The 23,584-nt window shown below is 43.9% G+C and overlaps 1 protein-coding gene across 1 annotated transcript in view; it reads left to right on the top strand.

Annotated features, from left to right (window-relative positions):
• Positions 1–990: 990 nt before the first annotated feature.
• LOC147419492 (uncharacterized) overlaps positions 991–23,584 on the top strand; it is a 61,569-nt gene continuing 38,975 nt past the window's right edge. The window contains exon 1 of the mRNA XM_086505310.1: positions 991–2,013. Coding sequence (XP_086361436.1) covers positions 1,455–2,013 — 559 coding nt within the window. The 5' untranslated portion in view covers positions 991–1,454. The remainder of the gene's footprint in view (positions 2,014–23,584) is intronic.

Below are 23,584 nucleotides of genomic sequence, written 5' to 3'. Positions count from 1 at the left end.
TGCAAGTTGAATGTAGTCATGCATGCACAAGTTATCAGCAATATGTAAGTGGTGTACCTATGCCACAATTGACATGATTACAAGAAGACTTCGATAGTTGGATAGAAGACAAATGACTGGTGTACATGTGACCATGCAAGAGACAGTTATTTCGAAAAGTAATTGATAACTATGCATCTTGTGACCACTGCCTTACACTAAGGGCGTGGTCACACGAAGCTCAATTCTTCGCTTAAATAATTGAGCCCCAATTATGCTCGTCTTAAGGCGTGTTCTCAAAACAACAACTTTTGAGTGCTCACACGATTGGCAGTTTTGCTGTTAAACTGGCGCATGGAGGTGACCGCGACGATTGATTGGGTTGATAGGAGCGCGAACTATTGGAACCCACCATGTGCGATAAAAGCTGCAAGCAATTGTTGCTCGATTACAACTGGGCCACATATGTGGACTACAAATGATTCAATGCCATCATAAGTGATTGCATTAAAGCCCATCCGTTGATTACATGCGCAACTATGCTAAAATAGTCATAGTAGAAAATTCGTTTGCAGAGTAAAAATGAGCCAACTCAGTTATATGCGCGGGATCACAATGCAATCTCAATGATCTGCCCAAATAACTAATAATTGAGCCGTAAACACTCAAGTTTTTTTTGAGCATTGCGGTATGTAGAAAGAGTCCATGGCCTTACACCTAGGTTTTGTGTTGCGGAGCACTGCAACTGTGCAACATAGTCCATGGCCCTACAAAAAGACTTGCTCTTGCTGGTCAAAGGACACACACATCCACCTCACAAAATAGTGACAATTGACAAAGCTTTTGAATGTGGTGAAGTGGTGTACTCTTCAACAGGAGGAAGAGGAGAGCCTACAAAAGGTTTGGATTGTTTGGAAGTTCATGATGACGAGAAGAAGACATTCCTTGGAAGCCAAACTATCAGCACCAGGGGCTTTTTATTGAATAAAAATTTTATGCAAAGAAACTCACGAGTCACACTCTTCACCTATCATCAGTCACCGAATGTATACATTTGTTGGGAACGACTAGTCCCTTGCTCCCCGTCCCGCCCCCCACAGCACAGAGAGAGGGAGAGAGAGAAGAGCTGCATTCCACTTCACTGCCACTGCCCCTGAGAATGTCGCATGAAAACCCTAAAGTTCTCTGCGCATCCTCTCTTTCCACCATCTCTGAGCTGAGCTCTTGCTCAAAGCTCTCATTTTCCTAGCTACAGAAGATCAATTACACGCACCCACAGCCATACACACGGACACACTCATCCAGAAAATTGCTTAACGACTAGTTGCGCAGAAACGAACTGCTGTAGCTCGCTCTCCAATCGCCAATTGCAGCTTTGAAAGCACTTGCAGAGTGAGAAGGGCGAACCACTTTCACACAGAGAATTCCTCATATACACAGGTAATTTCCCGACGAGCACCCATACACACGCATGCATGGAAGGCAGAGATTCCGCTAGTCCTAAAGCCCCACATACCCATCCTCAACATGGGCACGACAGCCATGGGCCTTTCTCAGCTTATTTTCGAGATCCCGGCTACCCACTTATGGGTAGTTCACCTTCAATCATCCATGCCCCTCTTGCCAAGCGCCATAGCTCTGCCACACAACCTTTCTCAGTTTTGTCTAGCCCTAACCCTAACCCCAACTCCAACCCCAACCTCAACCCCAACCCTAATCTAAACTCCACTTTAAGTCCTAATGTGAATTCTGTCGTTCCCAACCTCAACCCAAATGCAGTACCTAACCCAAATTCTGCAAGTACGGTGTATTTTGGTGGTCCAGAGGCAGCAGGACCCTCACCTTCCTCAGCATTAATTGTCAGTTTAGCAGACAGATCTTCATCAGAACCTGTAAAAAAGAAAAGGGGAAGACCTCGCAAGTACATGAAAGATGAGAATGGTGTCTCTGTGAGCATCTCTCCACCAGCATATTCTTCTGCTACCCCAAAGAAGAAGGGACCATCAGGGAAAAAGGCTCAGCTTCTTGCGCTTGGTACTTTCTCTTTTTCTTACCGTGCCTTGTTTCGTGTCCATGCAATTAGGGAAGAACTTCCTGCACTGAATTAGGTGGATTTTTTTGTGAAATTATGTGCTTTTCTAGAGCCATAACTTAGGGTGATTGAAAGTTGGTCACAGTTTGCTCACTATGTCCTTTCTAAAGTAGCCAGCTGTAGTATAGATTTAAGTAGAAGATTCTGGTTTGCTTATGCTTGTTAATTGATTTTTAAAAATATTCTGGTCTTCTTTAAAGTTTGAGCCGTTTCAAAATGTCCGTATTATAGCTCCATAGATTTTTTTGGAGCTTAAATTTTGGGGAGATCTTCATTTTGAGCTATCTAACATAGGGAAGCTGGATTTGGGATTTTGTAGTTAATGCAATTAAGGAAGTAAGCAACTTCTACAACATACCCATGCCCAGCTCCGCATCTCACATAGACATGCATTAGATTGCTCAAAATGAAGATCTTTCCAGTTATCAAAGAACAATGAGGCTTTTGATTTTGTATATTGGAGCACAAAATTGACAGGACTTGATGGGAGCAATCTTAGGTGTTGCTTATATAGTATATACTAGCTTGGGGGCCTTTAAGTACCCAAGACTTTGACAAGTAAGTACTATAAAGGCCTAAAGCCAAAGGAAAGATTGTGATCACATCGGGCTATTTACTTGAGATGCTATAACTTTCACACCCTCTCTGCAGCACATAGTGGACATATGTAGGAAGCCCGAGTGGATGAAGAAGCTACCATGGACACCCCAATAGTGATATCTCCTACTGGATACACCTCGGTTATGCTACCATGAAATTTTTACCTTAGAAGAATGCCATCTTGAGCATCGTTCGCCTCATAGAAAATGGAACTATAGACCCACACTATGTCCAAGAATCCCCATTCCTAAACCGTGAACACATCACGTCCAAACTTTCCTAGACAATGAACTTTGAAACACATCCTGTCCATAATCCGGCCAACAACAATGGATATCTTTGCTGTGTTTGATGTGGTTGAAGGACTTTTACAACTGAACAACCGCCTTGTGTAAGTGTCAAATTGCCACATTAAAGCAGTATATTATCCGGGGGAGAGAAACTTATGTGAGTGAGTGCAAAAGCTTGAGAGAGAGTGAGAGACAAAAGGGGAGAGAGAGAGAGAGAGAGAGAGAGAGAGAGAGAGAGAGAGAGAGACCAGCCTCTTGAATACCACAAAACCATAGTAAATAACTGCCCTATCCTAGTCACATATCAAGTGGAATACAAATGGGAAAAAACCTAAAAAACTGTAATGTGCAGCGGAAGTGGTTGATGGTGCATGCTCATGATGGGTGCTCAGTGCGTACTCAAGGTTCCTTTTACTTCATGAGAGAGTTCCTTTTACTTCATGAGAGATGTGCAAAGACTAGAGAGAGAAGATAGATTGATATCTGAATGAAGGTTCTGTGAGTGATAGAGAGAGAAAAGACACCACATGGGGTCCCAACACCCCCCTCCAAGGGACCCCCCCCATCACTAGAGAGGTATTTCCTTTAGATTGCACAAATGATGACACAATGGTCCTAGATGGTGAAATGTTGATGGGATCTTGCTACTGATGCTTGGATCTGCGATGCTAAAGGCTGAAAACTGAAAACGCTAGGGATGTTGAATGGGATCTGCGATTGCAACAAGGCTATGGGCTGTTTGCTGTCGCCAATGGGCTGAAAACTGAAAAATGCTGGCTGATCTAAGGGCTGAATCTGAAATCGTTGGGAGTATGGCTAAAATCTGCAACTTTTGAAAAATGCTAGGGTTGAAAACTGACGGCTATGCGAATTTACTACTGATGGCAGAAAATTCTGATGGTTTGCTGGTCATGGTTGAAAATGCGGAAGCAAAAACGCCATGAATGTTGATGGTACTGCGGGCATTGGGTGCTGGTGCTAAGGGTACCGACTTATGCTTGAGAAGTGACCCCTAGGGTCACTTAATGTAGGGAATTAAAGCTCGGGTTGGGCAATGCAGCTTAAAACTCATGATTTCTAAAAATGTCGCTTATTGATGAGTTAATAACTTACTTATAAGAGATGCTTCACATGCAGATAAATACCTAGACTGGGTACTAATGCAACTGTATGGGAACACTTCCCAGTGCCTACACCTAGCAGACACTGGCTGTGCTTATGTGCAATCAGAAGGTATGCGACTAATCTGAAGTGCTTGGACATGCCCGTCCTGTGTACAGGCTCACAATGGTGCCAGAACACTTCGGAGACTGTCCTAAACCCTAGAATAGGAGTTACAACTTGTCCACATGCACATAGGGTTAGATGAGCACATGACAAAAACCCATAAATATGGGAAAAAATGGGAAACCTCACGATCTAGTTTAAAATGACCGAACGAAGCTGTTTAGTAGGTTATGACTATTCAATCTGTAATCACTTCCGGCAACGGACCGGACAGAAACAGAGAGATGGACCGGACAGAAACAGAGAGATGATTGCAATCTACACACTTTGCAACACTTTAGTACTTTAAAAAGAGAGAGAGAGAGAGAATCCACGCGAGACATGGAAAGGCGGAGTTCCACCCCTAGACGGCACTAGTCCCAAAGACTGGCACCCCTTTCAATATTTCTTTATTATTACTTTTCGCAAAGTACAACTCCAAAGGGTCCAACTCTCTTGGAGAGTCGAAACTCTACGTCTAGATGCTGTCGGAAATGTAGCCCTCTGGGCACTTATAAAAGTGCAACGGATGTCAAAAGCAACGCCCCAAAAGCTGCAGCTCTAAAGCACTTGGATCTTAAAGCATTGCTCCTGAAAGCTGGCGCCAAAAGTTGTCCAAGGCTGCCAATGCAATTTGCGGAAATTTGTATAGCATTGCCACGTGGCAATCAATACAAATTGCAGGCGTCCATACAACTGCCACATCATCAATCTTTTACGCAATTTTAGGTGCCCTTGACAAAACTTTATAAGTTGGTCGGGTTAGTATTATTACTTCCTAACCCCTTTACTTATTTTGAACCACTTGACGGGTCTTTATAAGTTGGGATTTCTTCTATGTCTTCTTTTCTAGTAGTCTTTAGGCCCCTCAATCGGTCGAAATACAGAGATAACTGCAATCTATGCACTTGGCAACACTTTAGCATTTCAAAACACTTGAATAACTTTGAAAGAAAGAGAGAGTAGACGACTCAGCATGGTGGAGTTTCGAGCCAAGAAGAATTGGCCCCAAAGATTGGCGCCCCTTTTGGTATTTCTTTATTATTACCTTTCGCAAAGTACAACTCCCAACGGTCCGACTCTCTCGGAGACTCTACGAACAAATGCTGCCGGGAAGTGGCCCTCTAGGCACTTATAAACTTACAAGGGATGCCCAAAAGTAGAGCCCCAAAAGCATCAGATACAAAAGCACTTAATCCGAAAGCATTTGCATCCAAAAGCCGGCGTTGAAAACTATCAAAAGCTGGCAGTGCAATCTGCGGAAATCCGTAGAGCAGTACCACGTGGCAAGTCAGTGCAAATTGTGGGTGTCCGTACATCTGCCACTTTCGGCCATTTCTTTACAGTTGGGTACGCCATGGCATCACTTTGTGACAAACTCATTAATGGGATGAGCAATGGAATTATTACGTGTATCTCTTTGTGTATTTCTCTCTCACACCCTTCTTCCTCTTTATCTTTGTGTGTAAACATGTAGATGGTGAGCCTCTACACTCCCACCCTTAGTCCATGGTGCATTGGGTGCTCTCGCGTCTTCATCGTTTTGTCTTTGAACAAAGATTGACATTGGATGCTTGCCTTGTATGCGGATATGGAAGGAGTCGGAAAAAGGATCCCTAACCTCTTTTGCGTTGCATTCGCATTTAGCTTGCATCCACACTCGTTGACATAGAACCGTTGGTTATTCCTTCGAACGTCCTTACCTTCATATTCACCCGCAATGTTTTCATGAGAGGACTATTCGGGTGGTAGTACTTGCTCGCAAGGTAGAGTCAGCATCAAGGCTGATATTCTAGGATAGTAGTAAGGCTACCTAGTACCTCGGATGGTCGGTGTTTGCATTGCAGCTGCATCTACATCCGCAATATTCATAAGTTTGGAGGAGTTTTCATCGGTTTATGCATCCACAAGCATCAAAGCATTTAGTATCAGATGTACAAAAAGCATCCATAGGAAGAAGTTGGCAGTTGTGCCTCACTTTAACACGGGGATGTCACGTGCGCATTGCACCCGAGCCATGTGGACAAGCTACTGTTATAGCTTAGCTTTGATCTTAGTTAGCTTAGGATCTAGCCTAGCACTTTGTGAGCCTCTAGAAGGACATGCATGATCAGGCATGTCATAGTTGCATACCCTCACTTAAGCATATAAGCATACGAACAATCACTTCAGTCATGTATTAATAAGTAACCCCCAAAAAGGGATGTAGATGTACGACACAACCATATTGGAAGAGAAGCAAGAGGGCACTCGTCTTCCACCACAAAAGCCAAGGGAAGGTACCAACTGGACCAAGGAAAATCTAGCGTGCTCCTAATAGTTGCAAGGAAAACATATCAACACAAGTGGCTCACTCCTCAAAGATACATTTGGTCCTCATTGGGAGCATCAGAAGATCAATACCAAGTACTGAGCAGTACCCTAGCGTTTTCCGTCAGCATCCATCAACGTTACCTAGTACCCAGTACCAAGCAGTACCCTAGCGTTTTCCCTTAGCATCCATCAGTGTTACCATCGCCAACCCCTTCAGCATTAGCAGATCAGCCATCATTTTTGCATTAGATGAGTGAGCATTCTTGCGTCAGACCAGTCATTAGAAAGTCAAAGATGTGTCAATTGAAATTATGGTTGCCTAACTCATGGTCAATGTGCAACGTTTTGAAGTTGTTTTAGGGAGATCCTCAAAGTAGATTCTTGAAGAGGTCGAACCCGAGATTGTAGACGAAGTTGATGGCATAGAGTTGGAGCAATTTTTCCTGCATTGCTTTTGGCGCAGCTCGACAAAGCAAGCTTTGCACTTCTTTTTGAAGTTCAAGTATCGCGGAACCCATGCAACAGAGTGGGTCGACGAAGCTTTCTTCACAGATTACCCAGAGTCGTTGGCGGACTACAAGGAAGCGAGACAGCTCGGAGTCGGTACCTGTACCTCACCATAAAAAGAGGAGGATGTCATGTGCATATCTAACCCTACGTGCATGTGGACAAGTTGTAAATCCCTAGTTCTAGGGTCTAGGACAACGTAGGAAGTGTTCTGGCACCTTTGTGAGCTTGTACGCAGGACGTGCATGTCCAAACACTTTAGATTAGTTGCATACCCTCTTATTGCACATAAGCACAACGAGAGTGTGCTAGGTGTAGGCATTGGGGAGTTCCCATACAGTAGCATTAGTACATTGTTATAGGTAGTTTAGCATAGGAAGCACCAGTTTTAAGTAAGTCACTGACTTATTATCAAGTGTGCTAGGTGTAGGCATTGGGGAGTTCCCATACAGTAGCATTAGTACATTGCTCTAGGTAGTTTAGCATAGGAAGCACCAGTTTTAAGTAAGTCACTGATTTATTAGTAGTGTTTCAGCAAGTTGTGGGATTTTATCAGAGCCTTGCTCCACCCAGTATGCTCATACCTATTTAAGTGATTCTAGGGGTCACCTATTGAAGCAAGTTAGTTAGTACCATCGGTACCCCTCATGGAGGCAAATCAGCCCTCCAGCGTTCTTGGCTTGCAACACCCTCATAACCACTTGGCGTTTTCACCTCCATACAGCATTGCAGATTTCAACCACCTTCACTAGCGTTTTTCAGCCATGCTCCCATATCAACCTAGTATTAGCAGTTATCAGCCATCAAGCATTAGATTTAGCCAGCGTTTCCATTTTCAGCCATCATCAGCCAGTGTTTTCAGATTTACAGATTTCAGCCCATCATTATCATCGTCATGAGCACCCTCGACATCAGCCATAGTAGATCAGCCCATATCGTCGTCGGAGTTCCAGATCAAAGGGAGATACAATAGCCTTTTGCAGTTTCAGCCCTTAGCCTCTCAAATCCAAAGCATAAGTAGCAAGATCCCATCGGCATCTGAGCATCTAGGACCATTGTATCAACATTGTGCAATCTAAAGCAAATACCTGTCTAGCGATAGAGACGGGGCCCCTTGGAGCCCCTTGGAGGTGGGCTTGGGACCTCATCCGGTGTTAGTCTTCTCTCCATAGTCACAAGGGACGCGTCCTGAGGAGTGGGGACGGAGCTCAAATGGATTTTAAGTGTAAAAAAGAGGGCGGGATGGAAAAGTGGGGATGGGAAGCCCAAAAATGGGTGTCCCTTGTGACTATGCTTCTGTCTCTTATCACTTGTAGAACCTTCACTCAGAGTATCTCTCTTCTCTCTTGGTCTTTGCACATCTCTCACATGAATAAAAAGGAACCTTGAATATGCATTGAGCAATCATCCTGAATTATCACCATAAATGTCACAAAAATACGGAAGCGTAAACGGACTTTTTGATTGCACTTCAAATACTCAAGAGAATTTGAGAGAGAGAGAGAGAGAGAGAGAGAGAGAGAGAGAGAGAGAGAGAGAGAGAGAGAGAGCTTGACACTTCATTTGGGACCAGAAGATGGGCTGGTCCCCCCTCATCAAGAGAATATCTTTATTACTAAGGGAGAATCTTTACAAGCATAGGAACGGGGCAAAAGCCTGTCCTCTATTCTTTCTTTTCTGCTTCTGACTGAGAGAGTGAGAAAACTACTCTCTGACTATCGAGAGGATTTTCCCTTTGTTATGAGATTTTGGGAAGCTCTTGTAAGCGAGAGTCTGTCTTCCACAAAACTCCTCGGAAGCTCTCATAAATGAGAGTCTACCTTCCGCTAACTGTGTCCCTTTATGCATAATTATTCCTGCAATAAAAACAAGGGAGAAACACGCAAAATGCATGCACACATGCTTGCTGTAATTTTCTGCACATAACCTGAAAATGTTACCTGAGCACGTTCCAATGCCGAAATAGAGACCTTTTTCGCAATGGAATTGTACCAAACTTTGTGCACACGTAGTGTAGATAGAGAAGAACTAGATCCATAAGTACTTTGCTGAAATTCACCCTACTAGAGGTGATTAGGGGCTGAAAACAGAGAATTTGCAGCAGTTAGGCGTGAGAGAGAGAGATTTCCTTCTACTTTTCGCGATGAACCTTCCCCCACAGCAACCTATGATCAAGAGAAACCTTGTTCTAGGTGATGGGAGCTTCAGGACTCCACACACCACAAGGGCTGATTCTCAAGCTTCAATGGAGAGCTCTGGTGTGTAGAACACGCTTACTTTCTGGGGGGGGGGGGGGGGGGGGGGGGGTAGGTGCACTTCCAACCTGTGAAGAGGGAGAGGGGGTGCTCCTATATAGCCGGCTAGAAGAGGGGGCGCTAGAGGATGAGGGAGGGTGAGAGAGAGTGAGAGAGTCACTTTGCATTGTTTTCTTACTTAATAACTTGAAAACCATTCAACTTTCACATTTAAAAGTTCCTAGGCTATTAATGAAATGTGCAAATTAACTCACAACTACACACATGGACGCTACTAATGAAAACATTAGCTCGTCCCCAGTACAATGCCGTACCGGCACTGCTCTGGCATTACCTGTTTGCACCTGTCCGGCCATTTGGTTTGGCACAAACAATTTAAATTAGTTTAACTGACTTATCCTAAGGCCTTATAACTAATCCAGGGCTTAGGATTATTGTTCTAAGGACCCTATCTCATTCCTGTGTTCGCATTGTTGCGCGTAATTTTTTAAGCCTGAAATCTGAGGCTACTATCTTCTCCTTATTGAAGACCCAATTTCCCAATCTGTCACGACTGTGACTATGTTGCAGTATTACATACACTCCTAGTTGCAGTTATACAAAGTGCCATGCCAAGGAGAACCCTACGCTTAGAGGGTCACGACCCTTTGCTCAAAAGACATGCCTCTTTGCCAAAAGCCACACTCCTTCGACGACTGGTCACACCCCTTTGCTCTACGGTTGCGACTCTTCGTCCAATGGTTACAGCTCTTCGCCGAAAGGATGTGTCTTTACGTCTAAAGTCGCGTCTCTTTACCATGAGATGTGTCTTTTCAGTTGTGTCTCTTCGTCTCCTACATAAGAAGCCTATTGTACTCGATTTCAAGCATTCAATCAAGCAATCAAACACACATTCAGTCTCTTGAGTCTCAGTTTGATCTTAAGTATGAAGTTTTAGTTTTAATTATAGGATTAGCACCACTAATCCTCACAGAATCACTAGGGCTTCAAGGTATTTTCTGCTAGGGTCTCCCTGAGGTGCTTTGGCTCAAGTTTGGACGCACCTGAGGTCCTAGAACTGCTAGTTCTATTCTGATGTGCACACAACTAATTAGATAACTATTTTCTTGTAAACAAATTAATTATTTACGGAGTAGAGATCATGGGAGCACACGACCAAAAGCAATTGTTGCCGCTGCAGCGCCTCGTTGCCACTAGATTGAGGTGGCTGGTGGGGAAAGCGGCAAAGTCGACATCAGTTGCAGCGTCGACCCTGCATCACGAACTGAACGTCCATCCGGTCGTCTTCTGCGGTGTTTAACGGAAGCGTGCTGATGATAAGTTCGGATCAATTAGCACGCTTATTAGGGACCTGGTAGCGACCACCCCGAAGTCTAGGAAGGGGTGGTCATGGACAACTAGGACGGATAGGTGGTTCCGTCAACATTGTCCAGCGGCGACCGCGGAGACGGCCTGGGAACTGATATGGGATAAATGGGATTCAAGAGCCGTTTGTGCCTCTCTGACCAACTATAAGCTCCGTGGGATGAATATCATACGCAAGTACCTTTTCCTGTGCAACTTATCTTTGAGTATGAAGCGTGACGACGAGCGCCTTCTACTGTTGGCCAGAGTAGGAGGATTAAGACTGGCGGATAAAGTCTTACCGAGGGAGAGTGCATATCCCCTTTGCAATGACTTGGAGGGCGGGCAATCAATTGACCATATTCTACTGAACTGCCCGGCCTTGACCCGAGCTCGGGCTGATCGTCTCGGCGGGTTGCTGTATACCATTCGGGACCTTCAGGACCTGACGGGTGTCGCTCTTAGTGACGGTGAATTTACCATTATCCTCCTTGGTGGGGAGGCTCCCGGAGTCGGGTTGACCCATTGGGTTAACGCGCATCCACATTCGAGGGGAGCAGTTGCAGGGCACCACCTTGTAGCAGCTTTCCTTGGTGAGGCAATACCACAGTATCAAAGAGCATTAAACGCTAAGTTGTTAACCTAGCGGACCGATTGGATGAATCGGAGATGAATCAGATCCCTCCGACGCCTAACAAGGGTGCAAGTTCTAAAAGATTGAACGGGCTATCCATCCCCAAGGCGGTGTCTAAGGTCTGTAATTGAGGTTGAAATCAGTGACAAAAGCTTCACCTCGCGAGAGTAGGTGCCCGGCCTCCCGACTCGCTAAAGTAAAAATTTTTTTTACAAAGTCTAACATTGTTACATCCCTCTTGGTTCTAAATAGTCGACCTCAACTATAGAGCGTCATCATAACTGTGCAAGGTGTTTGGGTAGTCCTTGAGATCAGACTCAGTCATCCACTTTGCATCTAAAGGGGTGTATTTCTTGAACTTGACTAAGTATTTTCGATGTAGTCTCTCGGACTTTAGTTCTCTCTCGGAGTGGTGTATTATCTGTTCTGTTAGAAGGATTTCCTCAGTCTCTTCGACTTTTGGAGGATCTTCTAGTACTGGAGCCACTGGAGGAGAACCAACATATGGTCGGAGGAGACTTACATGAAAAGCATTATGGATGCGCCAATGAGAAGGCAAATCCAATCTAAAAGTCACTTAATTGACTTTATTTGTTATCTTGAAAGGGTTGTAAAATCTATGGGAAAGTTTTACAACCTTCCCTTTTTCAATCTAGCTTTCTCAAACTTAAGTAGGACATATTGTCCTTTTTGAAGATTGAGATTTCTTCTGTGCTTGTCTGCTTTTCCCTTTTGTTGCTCTTGAGTACGAAGAATCTCTTGCTTTACTTGCTTGTAGGCGGTATCAATATCGTTTACAAATTCGTCTGAGGCAAAGATGTTTTCTTTGGTAAACCATATTAGGAAGTAAGAGTGGCTTCCCATAAATAATTTCGAATGGAGCTTTACTAGTTGAGGAATGTATGGTATTATTATATGCAAACTAAACTAACGATAAGTACTGTTCCCATTCAGATTATCTTTTTGAAACATAGCACTTGAGAAGGTCTAAAATAGTGGCATTAGCGATTTCGCTTTGACCATTTGTTTGAGGATGATAAGCTGACGAAAAAATCAAGCTTAGTTCCCAAATTCTCGAACAGTGCTTGTCAAAATAGACTAGTCATGCGAGGATCTCTATCGTTGACAATAGTCTTTGGCAATCCATGATGTTTAAAAATCTGAGCTAGAAATATTCTAGCCATGTGATCAGCTTTGATCGTCTTCTTAACTGGAAGGAAATGTGCTTGCTTACCAAATCTGTCTACTATAGCCCAGGTTGCATCATTTCCATTCTTGGATCTAGGAAGATCCGTAATAAAATCTATGGCAATACTTTCTCATGTCGTGTCAGGCACAGGGAGTAGCTAAAGCTTGCCATAAACTTTATGTCGATCATATTTCACTTTTTGGCATACTAAACACTCGCGTATATATTTTTCAATGTTCGCTATGAGTGTTTGCCAAAAGAAATATCTTTCAAGAGCACTAGTAGTAGCAGCAATTCCTCGATACTCGCATAGGGTATGTGCTTCATCCATCACCTTCTATCTTAAGGATTGAGCTATACATATTGCTTGTTGATGATATAGTGTATTATTCCTAATGGAATAAGGTGGCCTTGAATGACTAGCTTGAAGGTCTGCCCAGATTGTCGCTGTAAGGTGCAGCGGAAGTGAATGTTGAACTTTGCTCAAGATGAGTGCTCCGAACTGTGCTCAAGGGTTCCTTTTACTTACGAAAGGGAGAGCCTTCCGTTCCTTTAGTGAGAGAGTGCAACGGACACAAACAAAGTGGTGAACACTGTGAATGAAGGTATTGAGACTGAGAGATAGAGAGAGAAGAATACGACACCAGAATGTTGTCAAACCCTCCTCCGAAGGCCCCACTCTCTATGGCAAGAGAGGTCTGCTTATGATTGCACAAATCTCTACAATGCTTGGACTTGCCGACGATGAGGACGACGACGAGACCGGCTGAAATTTGAAAATGCTAATGGTTGAAATCTGCAAATCTTTATCTGCTGAATTCTGACTCTATGTTGATGGCGATGATGCGACGACGATGTGCTGAAAACGCAGATGCCGAAATCTGCGTTTTTCGGGCTGAATCCGTAAACCTTGATGAATCTCACCGTGCGGCTCGCGAGGATCTGCTGCGGGAAGGTGAGATCTACAAGGTTTGGGGGTTCTACTGGGATACTTGACTGCTGAAAACTAAAAACGCTGGTCAGAGTATGGTCTATTTGTTGATCTTGTCGCGATGTACTACTACGGGTCACAGACATGGAGGGCTCTACACTTGGGTTGGTGTATCATCTGTTTATGCAGATGAAGACACACATTTCTGGATGTACCTCATTGACACAGGATCGCTAAGTACAAACTACAAAGTGCTCTAATGTCCTCATGTGACATGTCTATTTATAATTTTTCAAAACACATACTTATTGTGACTATTTTGTTTGAAGTCGTGATGATATTTTGGCTATTGTAGAGACTCGATGGCAGTTCATGCGTCGTCCCATCCATGGGATGGCTGCAGTTCTCCATCCTCTCTACAAGAGCCAAGAATTGTTTGAGGAGGCTTCATTGCTCACACTACGCTCTGAATATCTGAACATTATATATGATGAGGATGAGCAATTGATTCTGGATTCAGAGATGAGTAGCTACATGAACAGTTTAGGGCCCACCTTTGTGCGGTCCGTAGCATTGAGAAAGGAAGCTACCAAGCTTTCTTTAACATGGTGGCAGAACTATGGACGCCAGGGCCTTCCCAAGTTGTGCCACCTTGCATTGCGCATCCTTTCTCAGGTGAATACTGAAGTCTGTATTATAATTTATAATTATTGAATGATGAATCTATATTGTCACACGTGACACTTGTGACCCATGAGTGTTCGCTATTTGAATTGCTGTAGGATTGCTCAGCTGGGGCATGCGAGCGCAATCGGAGTGCAGCAGTTAGAGAGACTGGTTTATTGCCGTGCTAACATGCGGCTTGTGCGCAGCTTTCATGCCTTGGGGACACCCAAGCAGGTGAGATTTACATGCACATTTATGAAAACAAGTCAATGATTAAAAGACTGTTGAATCATGGACTATGTTTTGTCTTGTAATTGTAGGTGGATCCCACAGAGTTGAAGATGGTGGCAGATCCTACTGCGGAAGAGGTTGATGCACGGATTAGAGATGAGCAGGAGGAGATCCTTCGAGAGTTGCATAGGGAGCTAGAGAGCGTGGATCGCCGGGTCACTATCGCTCTCGAGCTTACAGTATTCCTCTTCGCATTGCTGCTGCAGAGCCAAAGGTTGCACACAGAGAGAGCATTCGCAGAGGAAAGTTACCCGTTCGGCCTACTCGTAGACGAGCCAATGAGGCCGTTCGACTCATCCACACCTAGAGTCCAGAGGATGATGATCCAGATGAGGGTGATGCACCCCTAGCATCTGTGCCAGAGGAGAGAGAGCCCGATTATGATGATGAGGGCAATGTCTTGACAGATGGAGACATGCTCTTTGAGTCTTCATCAACCTCTGATGATGATTTTGAGTAGTAGTGATTGCCCAGTGCTTTGGGTCTTGGGACTTGGACATTTGTCATGACTCATTTATGTTTTTTATTTTGTTGCTTGAGCCACCAAGACTCTTTATTGAGTGACTATGTTATTTTTGTATCAGGATTCAGCATTCAGTTATGTACTTTTGACTTACACTATGCCATGTGGTCTGGGCTCGATTCTAGCGGTTACTTAACTTGTGGGGTGATTTTAAGTGTTTTTTGAAAGTTGTGGCTATGTTTAAGTATTGTGCAGTTTTTTTAAACTAGATAGGTTGTATATAAATTTGAAATTCTTTGTATTTTCAGCTTTTAAAAAATATACTACGAATTTTACGTACCTTATGGCCCAATCCATACGGTACAACGTACAATACGTACCGAACACGTACCGAATACTACGTACCTTACAACCTTGGCTGGTCTACTTGTTGATCTTGTCGCGATGGAACTGCAAAACGCTAAGGGTTGAACTGCAATCCAAAAACGCTAGGCTGAATTTTGCTTCCTGCGGTGGAAATCTACTAACGCTGGGAATCTGCTGTCTTCTGGGGTCGCCGGGGCTGATCTGCTGTACAAAACACCAGGGCTGATCTGTCTTGCAAAAACGTTAGCTTCTCTGTTGGGCTAAAAACGCTAGGTCAGTTGCGCAGGTTTGTCTTGCTGAGAAGTTGCCTTCTGAGCAAGTGCTCCTGCTGCCTCTTCTGCCAAAAAGTGCTAGCGCTAGGGTTCTATATATACTTGGCTAGTCAAATTGCCCTTCCCAGTTCCCAACAAAAGTCACTTAAAAATAATAAGTGAAAAATGTCAAAAATAGGGAAAAAAGGTCTATACAGTGTAAAAATGCTCCTGATGGATTCTGATGAAAATCTGATGATCATGCTGTGTGTAACTAGAGGATATGCATCTACTCTACGTGACTGGTCATACACGGTCTACGAACAGACTCCCAAAAGTGCCAGATCACTTCCTATTCTAGACTGACTTGACTGAGCTGAACTGTGGTCATGCTGTAGCTTGTCCACGGACACATAGGGTTGGATGTGTCACGTGATATCTCCTTCTTTTCAAAGTGAGGTGCTGGCACCGAACTGTATGGCGTCGAGGGAGATCACCAACAGGGTCTGGAATCTTGGAAGGGACTCTTCGCCGGCCCACTCCTCATGCGATACTTGAACTTCATAAAGGTCTGCAATGCTTGCTTCTTTGGGCCGCGCCGAAAGCGACAAAAAGGCATTGGTAGCTTCTTTAATGCTTCAACTTTGTCTATGGACGTAGGTCCACCTTCTTCAAGAATCTCCATGGCTGAAAATTCTTGAAACCACTTCCAACACAAAAACATGAACATACCTATTCCATGTAAAGTTACTGGAAAAATTCTACTCTTCTGTAAAGCTTGTGTATGCAATGTAGATGAACATACAGATGGAATGCAAAACCGTTCATCAAACACACGCCAACAATGGGGTCGAATATTGACTTCCTGATCGAAATTAATCAACTGTGGCAAATCACAATGGAAATGCCGATGCTTGATGCTCAATCCTTCTTGTGATGTTTCGGATACTGTGTCATGCCAAGGAAGAGACACGGAATGTGGATTCCTTGGGTGCAAACATTTCATCTTTTCATGAAGAATCTGCATACATCCGTGCTCATTCATGAGTGAATCGTGTTCAACGTGCAATATGTCATGCCTATGAAAAGGGATCACATAAGGACGGTGACTAAAATACAAGAAAGCATCACGAATGAAACACTCGAACAATACGTGCTGACTAATCATTCGAACACATAATGCTTCCTGTGGGGGTTCTTTGGACCTCGACTCGAGAGCCAAGATCGGTGCGTCGTGATGAATCGAATCTTCTTGTGGGGGTTCTTTGGACCTCGACTCAAGAGCCAAGATCGATTCTTTGTGATTGATCGAATCTGCAACAACGAGGTTAGGTTCGCTAGAAAAAGCATCAACTAAACCATCATCCTTGTGAACAATCACAATTTCTTCTTGCAAATCATCATGCTCGTGAATAATCACATCTTGATCATGCAAATCATCATGCTCGTGAATAATCACATCTTGATCATGCAATTCATCATGCTTATCATTATCATTCAAATCATCATGCAAATCTTCATGTTTGTCATGCTTTGGAGAAGAAGAGACGAAGAGTCTCCTTCTCCTGATTCTGTTCAAACTGCGCGTGCACAATTGAAAAGAGTCGCAAGAACTCTTTCATGTGTTGGTCGCTCTTCTCTTTTCTTGCTTTGTTCTCGCGATCAAATTCTGCTTGTCTTTCTTTGGCTTCCAAGCATGCTTGCACGTACTTACGCTCGATGGCTGCCAATCTTTCTTCGCGTTCACGTGCTATGGCTGCTATTCGTTCTTCGTATTTACGTTCTATGGTTGCCATTCTTTCGTTGCTTTCTAGCTTACTGTCCATCATCATCTTGTCGAAAGTTGTCATAGGATCTGGTGCAATCTTTGGCTTAGATGGGGAAGGGGGAGGGTCAGAAAAACCTCCTGATGGGGAAAACTCTTCTTCGCCACTCCCATGCTCACCATCTCCAATCGAAGTATCCATTCCGCTTCGAGTGATGACCATCCACTAAAGTCTTGGGTTCTTAAGTTCATGAGGAACTTGGAGTCTTGTGGTTCTTGGGTTCTTGGGGATCTTGAGGTTCTTGAGGTTCTTCTGTCGCTTGCAATCGGTGTTAGAGAAGGATCTTCTCTATACCCAAGCTCTACTCTTTTCCGTGGGCGCACCCCTTGGCGGCCTTGCGCTCACACCAAGGTTGCTTTTTCCCACCTCACTCGATTGGCCGGCCGCTAAGTGCACGGTCCACTCTCAATGAGTGAAAAGAGAAACAAGGGGAGGCTGGACAAGCCCTTCGTTCTTGGGTTTCTTGTTACTCTTCAAAAACACGATTAGGAATCGACACGCCCAAGAGGACTTGGGTTACGTGCGACCGCAACAAGCAAAAAAAGAAATTATGTGGTTCTTTCCTTGAGTGATACAGAACACTGCCAAAGCTCTGATACCAATGTAAGGTGCAGCGGAAGTGAATGTTGAACTGTGCTCAAGGGTTCCTTTTACTTACGGAAGGGAGGGCCTTCCATTCCTATAGTGAGAGAGTGCAATGGACACAAACAAAGTGGTGAACACTGTGAATGAAGGTACTCAGATTGAGAGATAGAGAGAGAAGAATACGCCACCAGAATGTTGTCAAACCCTCCTCCGAAGGCCCCACTCTCTATGGCGAGATGGTCTACTTATGATTGAACAAATCTCTACAATGCTTGGACTTGCCGACGATGTCGACGACGACGAGACGTGCTGAAATCTGAAAATGCTAATGGCTGAAATCTGCAAATTTTTATCTGCTGAATTCAGACTCTATGTCAATGGCGATGATGCGTTGAAAACGCAGATGCTGAAATCTGTGTTTTCCGGGCTGAATCTGTAAACCTTGATGAATCTCACCGTGCGGCGAGTATCTGTTGCGGGAAGGTGAGATCTGCGAGGTTTGGGGGTTCTACTGTGATACTTGACTGCTGAAAATTGAAACCGTTGGTCTACTTGTTGATCTTGTCGCGATGGAACTGCAAAACGCTAAGGGCTGAACTGCAATCCAAAAACACTAGGCTGAATTTTTACTTCCTGCGGTGGAAATCTGCTAACGCTGGGAATCTGTTGTCTTCTGGGGTCGGCGGGGCTGATTTGCTATACAAAACACAAGGGCTGATCTGTCTTGCAAAAACGCCAGCTTCTCAGTTGGGCTGAAAACGCTAGGTCAGTTGCGGGGGTTGGTCTTACTGAGAAGTTGCCTGTTGAGCAAGTGCTCCTGCTGCCTCTTCTACCAGAAGTGCTAGCGCTAGGTTTCTATATTTACTTGGCTAATCAAATTGCCCTATCTAGTTGCCAACAAAAGTCACTTAAAAATTATAAGTGAAAAATGTCAAAAATAGGGAAAAAAGGTCTATGCAGTGTAAAAACGCTTCTGATAGGTTCTGATGGAAATCTGATGATTATGCTGTGTGCAACCAGAGGATATGCATCTACTCTACATGACTGGTCATGCACGGTTTGCGAACAGACTCACAAAAGTGCGAGATCACTTCCTATTCTAGATTGACTTGACTGAACTGAACCATTGTCATTGTCATGATTGTGGCTATGTTAACAACAATACATCTACTCCTAGTTGCAGATACGCGAAATGCCATGCCAAGGAGAACCCCTACGCTTGGATAATCACACCCCTTTGCCGAAGAGACGTGCCTCTTCGCCAAAAGCCACACTCCTTCGACGACTCGTCAAACCCCTTCGCTCTACGGGTGCGACTTTTTGCCCAATGGTTGCAACTCTTCGCCGAAAGGATATGTCTTTACGTCTAAAGTCATGTCTCTTCACCATAAGACGTGTCTTTTCATTTATGTCTCAAGCACTCAAACATAAGTCGGAACCGAAAGAACAACTCAAACATAAGTCGGAACCGAAATTTTCTCACCCAAAGCATGGTTTCTCAGAGACAAATAGACACAAAGTATCTTCGTGTGAGCAGCAAAAGTCTCAGCATGAATATTCTTGGAAAAGTTAAAATTCATGAGGAGCAAACTTCTTATTGGAATCACCAGCAACAGAAGTAGCAACATGAAGCTTCCAAAGGATCTCATCTTAAAAAGAAATTATTCATATCAAGATGGACGGACTGTGGCACATATATCCGACCCTAGTCGAGTACTCGGTCGTGAATGTGGCGACGCTCGACAAGTTTCCCCTTGCGAGCCATGCCCTACATTTAAGTCTTTCTTATCCGATGGTGGTAAAGTTGAATATTTATTGATCCTTTCCTTGTGCAAGAGGATCCTTCAGAGGTCTAAGAGGCAACAACTCCCTCGACCTCCCCCTTTTCAACTGGAAGCCTTAATACCTATTGAAACAGTTGAAGATTGAGAAGATTCAGGTTCTTGTGTGACAACCAACAAGCACAAAACCCCTTCTTTCGCCGTGTTCCAGGCAGAAAAAGTAGCCTCGTTATCGCCCTTGCAGAATACAGTCTTTGTTTTTGAACAGATACCAAATGCATTGGTGAATGAGAATATTTTAAACTTGAAGACTCCAATCCTTGCCTTCAACGGTGCAAAGGATAAAGTAGATACAAACTCTTGCTCTAATCGCTGCAAATGAATCTTTGGACACAGCTTGTTCCACAGAAAAGCCTTTACAGATGGATATACCTCCAAACACTACTCTGTCTCAGTCTACAACATCCCTTCAGGAGGATTTTACTATTCCAAACAAACCAATGGAATACCTTACAAATTTCCAACCAGTGATCATAATAACTCAACAGAAAACTCAAGTCAGTTTACCAATAATTTCACTCGAAGTAGATACAGATTCAATCTTTTCTTGGACAAAGCTCGAAGTTACAAATGACTTTGACTAAGGCAATAATCAAGGTGCAGATGTGATACTCATACTTTTGACAAAGATGAGACAAGTTGCAGATATGATCAGATTTCAGTTTGGCAAAATAATGATGGTCAATAACAGTGCCATGACATGGGACTTAACAGAAAGAGCTTTGGATGCAAAAGCACAACAACAATACATTTCCTTCTCCCAGAGTTTTCTACAACTACCTTGGGTTTTATTTAAAGAGGGAGGGAATGTCACGATTGTGACTATGTTAACAGCAATACATCTACTCCTAGTTGCAGATACGCAAAGTGCCATACCAAGGAGAACCCCTACGCTTGGATAGTCACACCCCTTTCCCCAAGAGACGTGCCTCTTCACCAAAAGCCACACTCCTTCGACGACTGGTCACACCCCTTCTCTCTACGGGTGCGACTCTTCGCCCAATGGTTGCAACTCTTCGCCGAAAGGATGTGTCTTTACGTCTAAAGTCACGTGTCTTCACCATCAGACGTGCCTTTTCATTTATGTGTCTTCGTCTCCTATATAAGGAGCCTATTGTGCTCAGTTTCAGTCAGTCAATCAATCAATCAACACGGAGTCTTCTAAGTCTTGTTTCTGAGTTCAGTTCAAGTTTCTTAAGTTTTAATCATTAGTTTAAGTACTGAATTAAGGATTAGTACCCAGAATCCTCACAGTCATGCTGTAGCTTGTCCATGGACACATAGGGTTGGATGTGTCACATGACAGTCGCGAAGTTTGGATCTTGAGGATATATCTCACTGAGAGATTCTAGTTCCTCATGATAAATAGTTGTCATTGCGTTGATCTTTGGATGCCTAGAGAGAGCATCTGCAACCGCATTCTTTGTTCTAGAAGTGTGTAAAATCTGAAAATGGAACATTGAAAGAAAGTTGGTCCATCTCAATTTGCTTTTTTGATAACTTTCTCTGTGTGAGAAAGTAGCGAAGACTCTGATGATCTATCTTGATTATAAAATCAGTTCCTAACAAATAATGTTTCCATATGGAAAGAGCATGAATTACTGCCATGTGCTCTTTCTCATAAACGGAAGTATGTAATTTGGCATCTTTAAGGCGTCGACTTTTGTAGGCTATGGCGTGACCCTCTTGGTTCAAAACTGCTCTTACACAATCTCCAGATGCATCGCACTACATCTCGAAAGGTTTGCGAAGATCAGGGACGGTGAGAATAGGTCCGTGACTGAGGAGATATTTAAGCTTTTCAAAAGCTTGTTATTGTCCATACTCCCAATGGAAGAGAATCCGCTTCTTTGTCAGATCATGGAGAGGACCCGCTATGGCGGCAAAGGCTCGAATGAAACACCAATAATAGGAACAGAGGCCAAGAAAACTTCATACGTCATGTACTGTAGTTGGTGTAGGCCATTGTACAATTGCTTGAATCTTATCAGGTTTATTCTCACCTGGCTGTGACATACTATATGGCGAAAGTAGTTAATTTCTTTTAGAAAGAACTCACTCTTCTTAGCATTCACAAATAATTTGTGTTCACATAATTCTTCAAATAATAATGTGAGATGCTTGTAGTGCTCTTCTTCCGTCTCTGAGAAGATTAGGACGTCATCTGTCACGATTGTGACTATGTTGACAGCATTATAGCTACTCCTAGTTGCAGATACGCGAAGTGCCATGCCAAGGAGGACCCTTGCGCTTGGATGGTCACACCCCTTCGCCCAAGAGACGTGCCTCTTTGCCAAAAGCCACACTCCTTCGACGACTGGTCACACCCCTTCGCTCTACGGTTGCGACTCTTCGCCCAATGGTTGCAGCTCTCGCCAAAAGGATGTGTCTTTACGTCTAAAGTCGGGTCTCTTCACCATGAGACGTGTCTTTTCATTTGTGTCTCTTCATTTCCTATATAAGGAGCCCTTGTATCACACATTGAATCAATCAACACAGAGTCTTCTAAGTCTTGTTTCTGAGTACAGTTCAAGTTTCTTAAGTCTTAATCATGAGTATAAGTACTTAATTAAGGATTAGTACCTAGAATCCTTACAGTGGTATCAGAGCAAATTTTGTTTCCTGGGACCCGAAGGTTTTGAGCCTCTCACCCTCATCGCTACGTGCTAACCCTCCCCGGAGTTGTATGGAAGCAGAAGAAAGGTGGTACACGTACACATACGTGAGCATGAGGTAACACGTATTTTTGTGTTTCACTTATATAGATAAAGAACAACACACAGATGTGTGTCGGCTGCGTATCCGGTGCATTTGTGAACCCGTCTGTTGGTGCCTCTTCGTGTGCCCTTCCATCGAATTGTGCCCCTTCGCACCCGTGTGCTCGCACCTTTTCCCGAGGCAGTGTCCCCCTTCGCGACACCCTTTCCCCCACACCCTGAAGGGTTGAAATCTGCAAATGGAAGGGCTGAACTCTGCAAACGATTGGCTGAAATCTGCAAACGATGGGCTGCAACTTCTGAAATGCTGGCTGAATTTTACTCGCTGGCTGAGTTTTTACGCTTGGCTGAAGTTTTACGCTGGGAATTAATGCTGGGAGCCCCTTCCGATTTGACATTTAACTTATTATACAAACCCTTGGCTGGCCTTTCCCCAAATTAACCCCAAAATTAAAACCTAATGTGAAAACACCCAAATTTTAGAAAAACCTCATGTGAACTCACCCTTCCAATTTAACTCACGCAAAAAAAATGCTAGAAAGTCAGCGAAGCCATTTTTTTCAAAGGTTCTCCTCCAGCTTCTCCTCCCAGTGCCGGCTTGGTGTGCGCAACCTGCGTGCAGTCCCTTTTTCCGACGAGAGCAATTAGATAATTGGTTAGACAAAATTCCTCGACGAAATCTTGCCCAAAAATTCCACTACGCATGAAATGATGGTGATTCCGGATTCTCTTGCTCAGAGCCAGAAGAAGGGTTGAAATCTGCAAACGAAGGGTTGAACTTTGCAAACGATTGGCTGAAATCTGCAAACGATGGGCTGCAATTCCTGAAACGCTGGCTGAATTTTACTCGCTGGCTGAGTTTTTACGCCTGGCTGAAGTTTTACGCTAGGAATTAATGTTTGCAGCCCCTTTCGATTTGACATTTAACTTCTTATACAAACCCTTGGCCGGCCTTCGCCCAAATTAACCCCAAAATTAAAACCTAATGTGAAAACGCCCAAATTTTGAAAAAACCTCATGTGAACTCACCCTTTCAATTTAACTCACGCAAAAAAATGCTAGAAAGTCAACGAAGCCATTTTTTTCAAAGGTTCTCCTCCAGCTTCTCCTCCTAGTGTTGGCTTGGTGTGTGCACTCTGCGTGTAGTCCCTTTTGCCGACGAGAGCAGTTGGATAATC

Source organism: Adiantum capillus-veneris, chromosome 29 (assembly GCF_014529385.1).
Source record: "Adiantum capillus-veneris isolate H3 chromosome 29, ASM1452938v2, whole genome shotgun sequence".
NCBI lineage: Eukaryota > Viridiplantae > Streptophyta > Polypodiopsida > Polypodiales > Pteridaceae > Adiantum > Adiantum capillus-veneris.
This window is presented reverse-complemented; position numbering and strand designations above follow the sequence as displayed.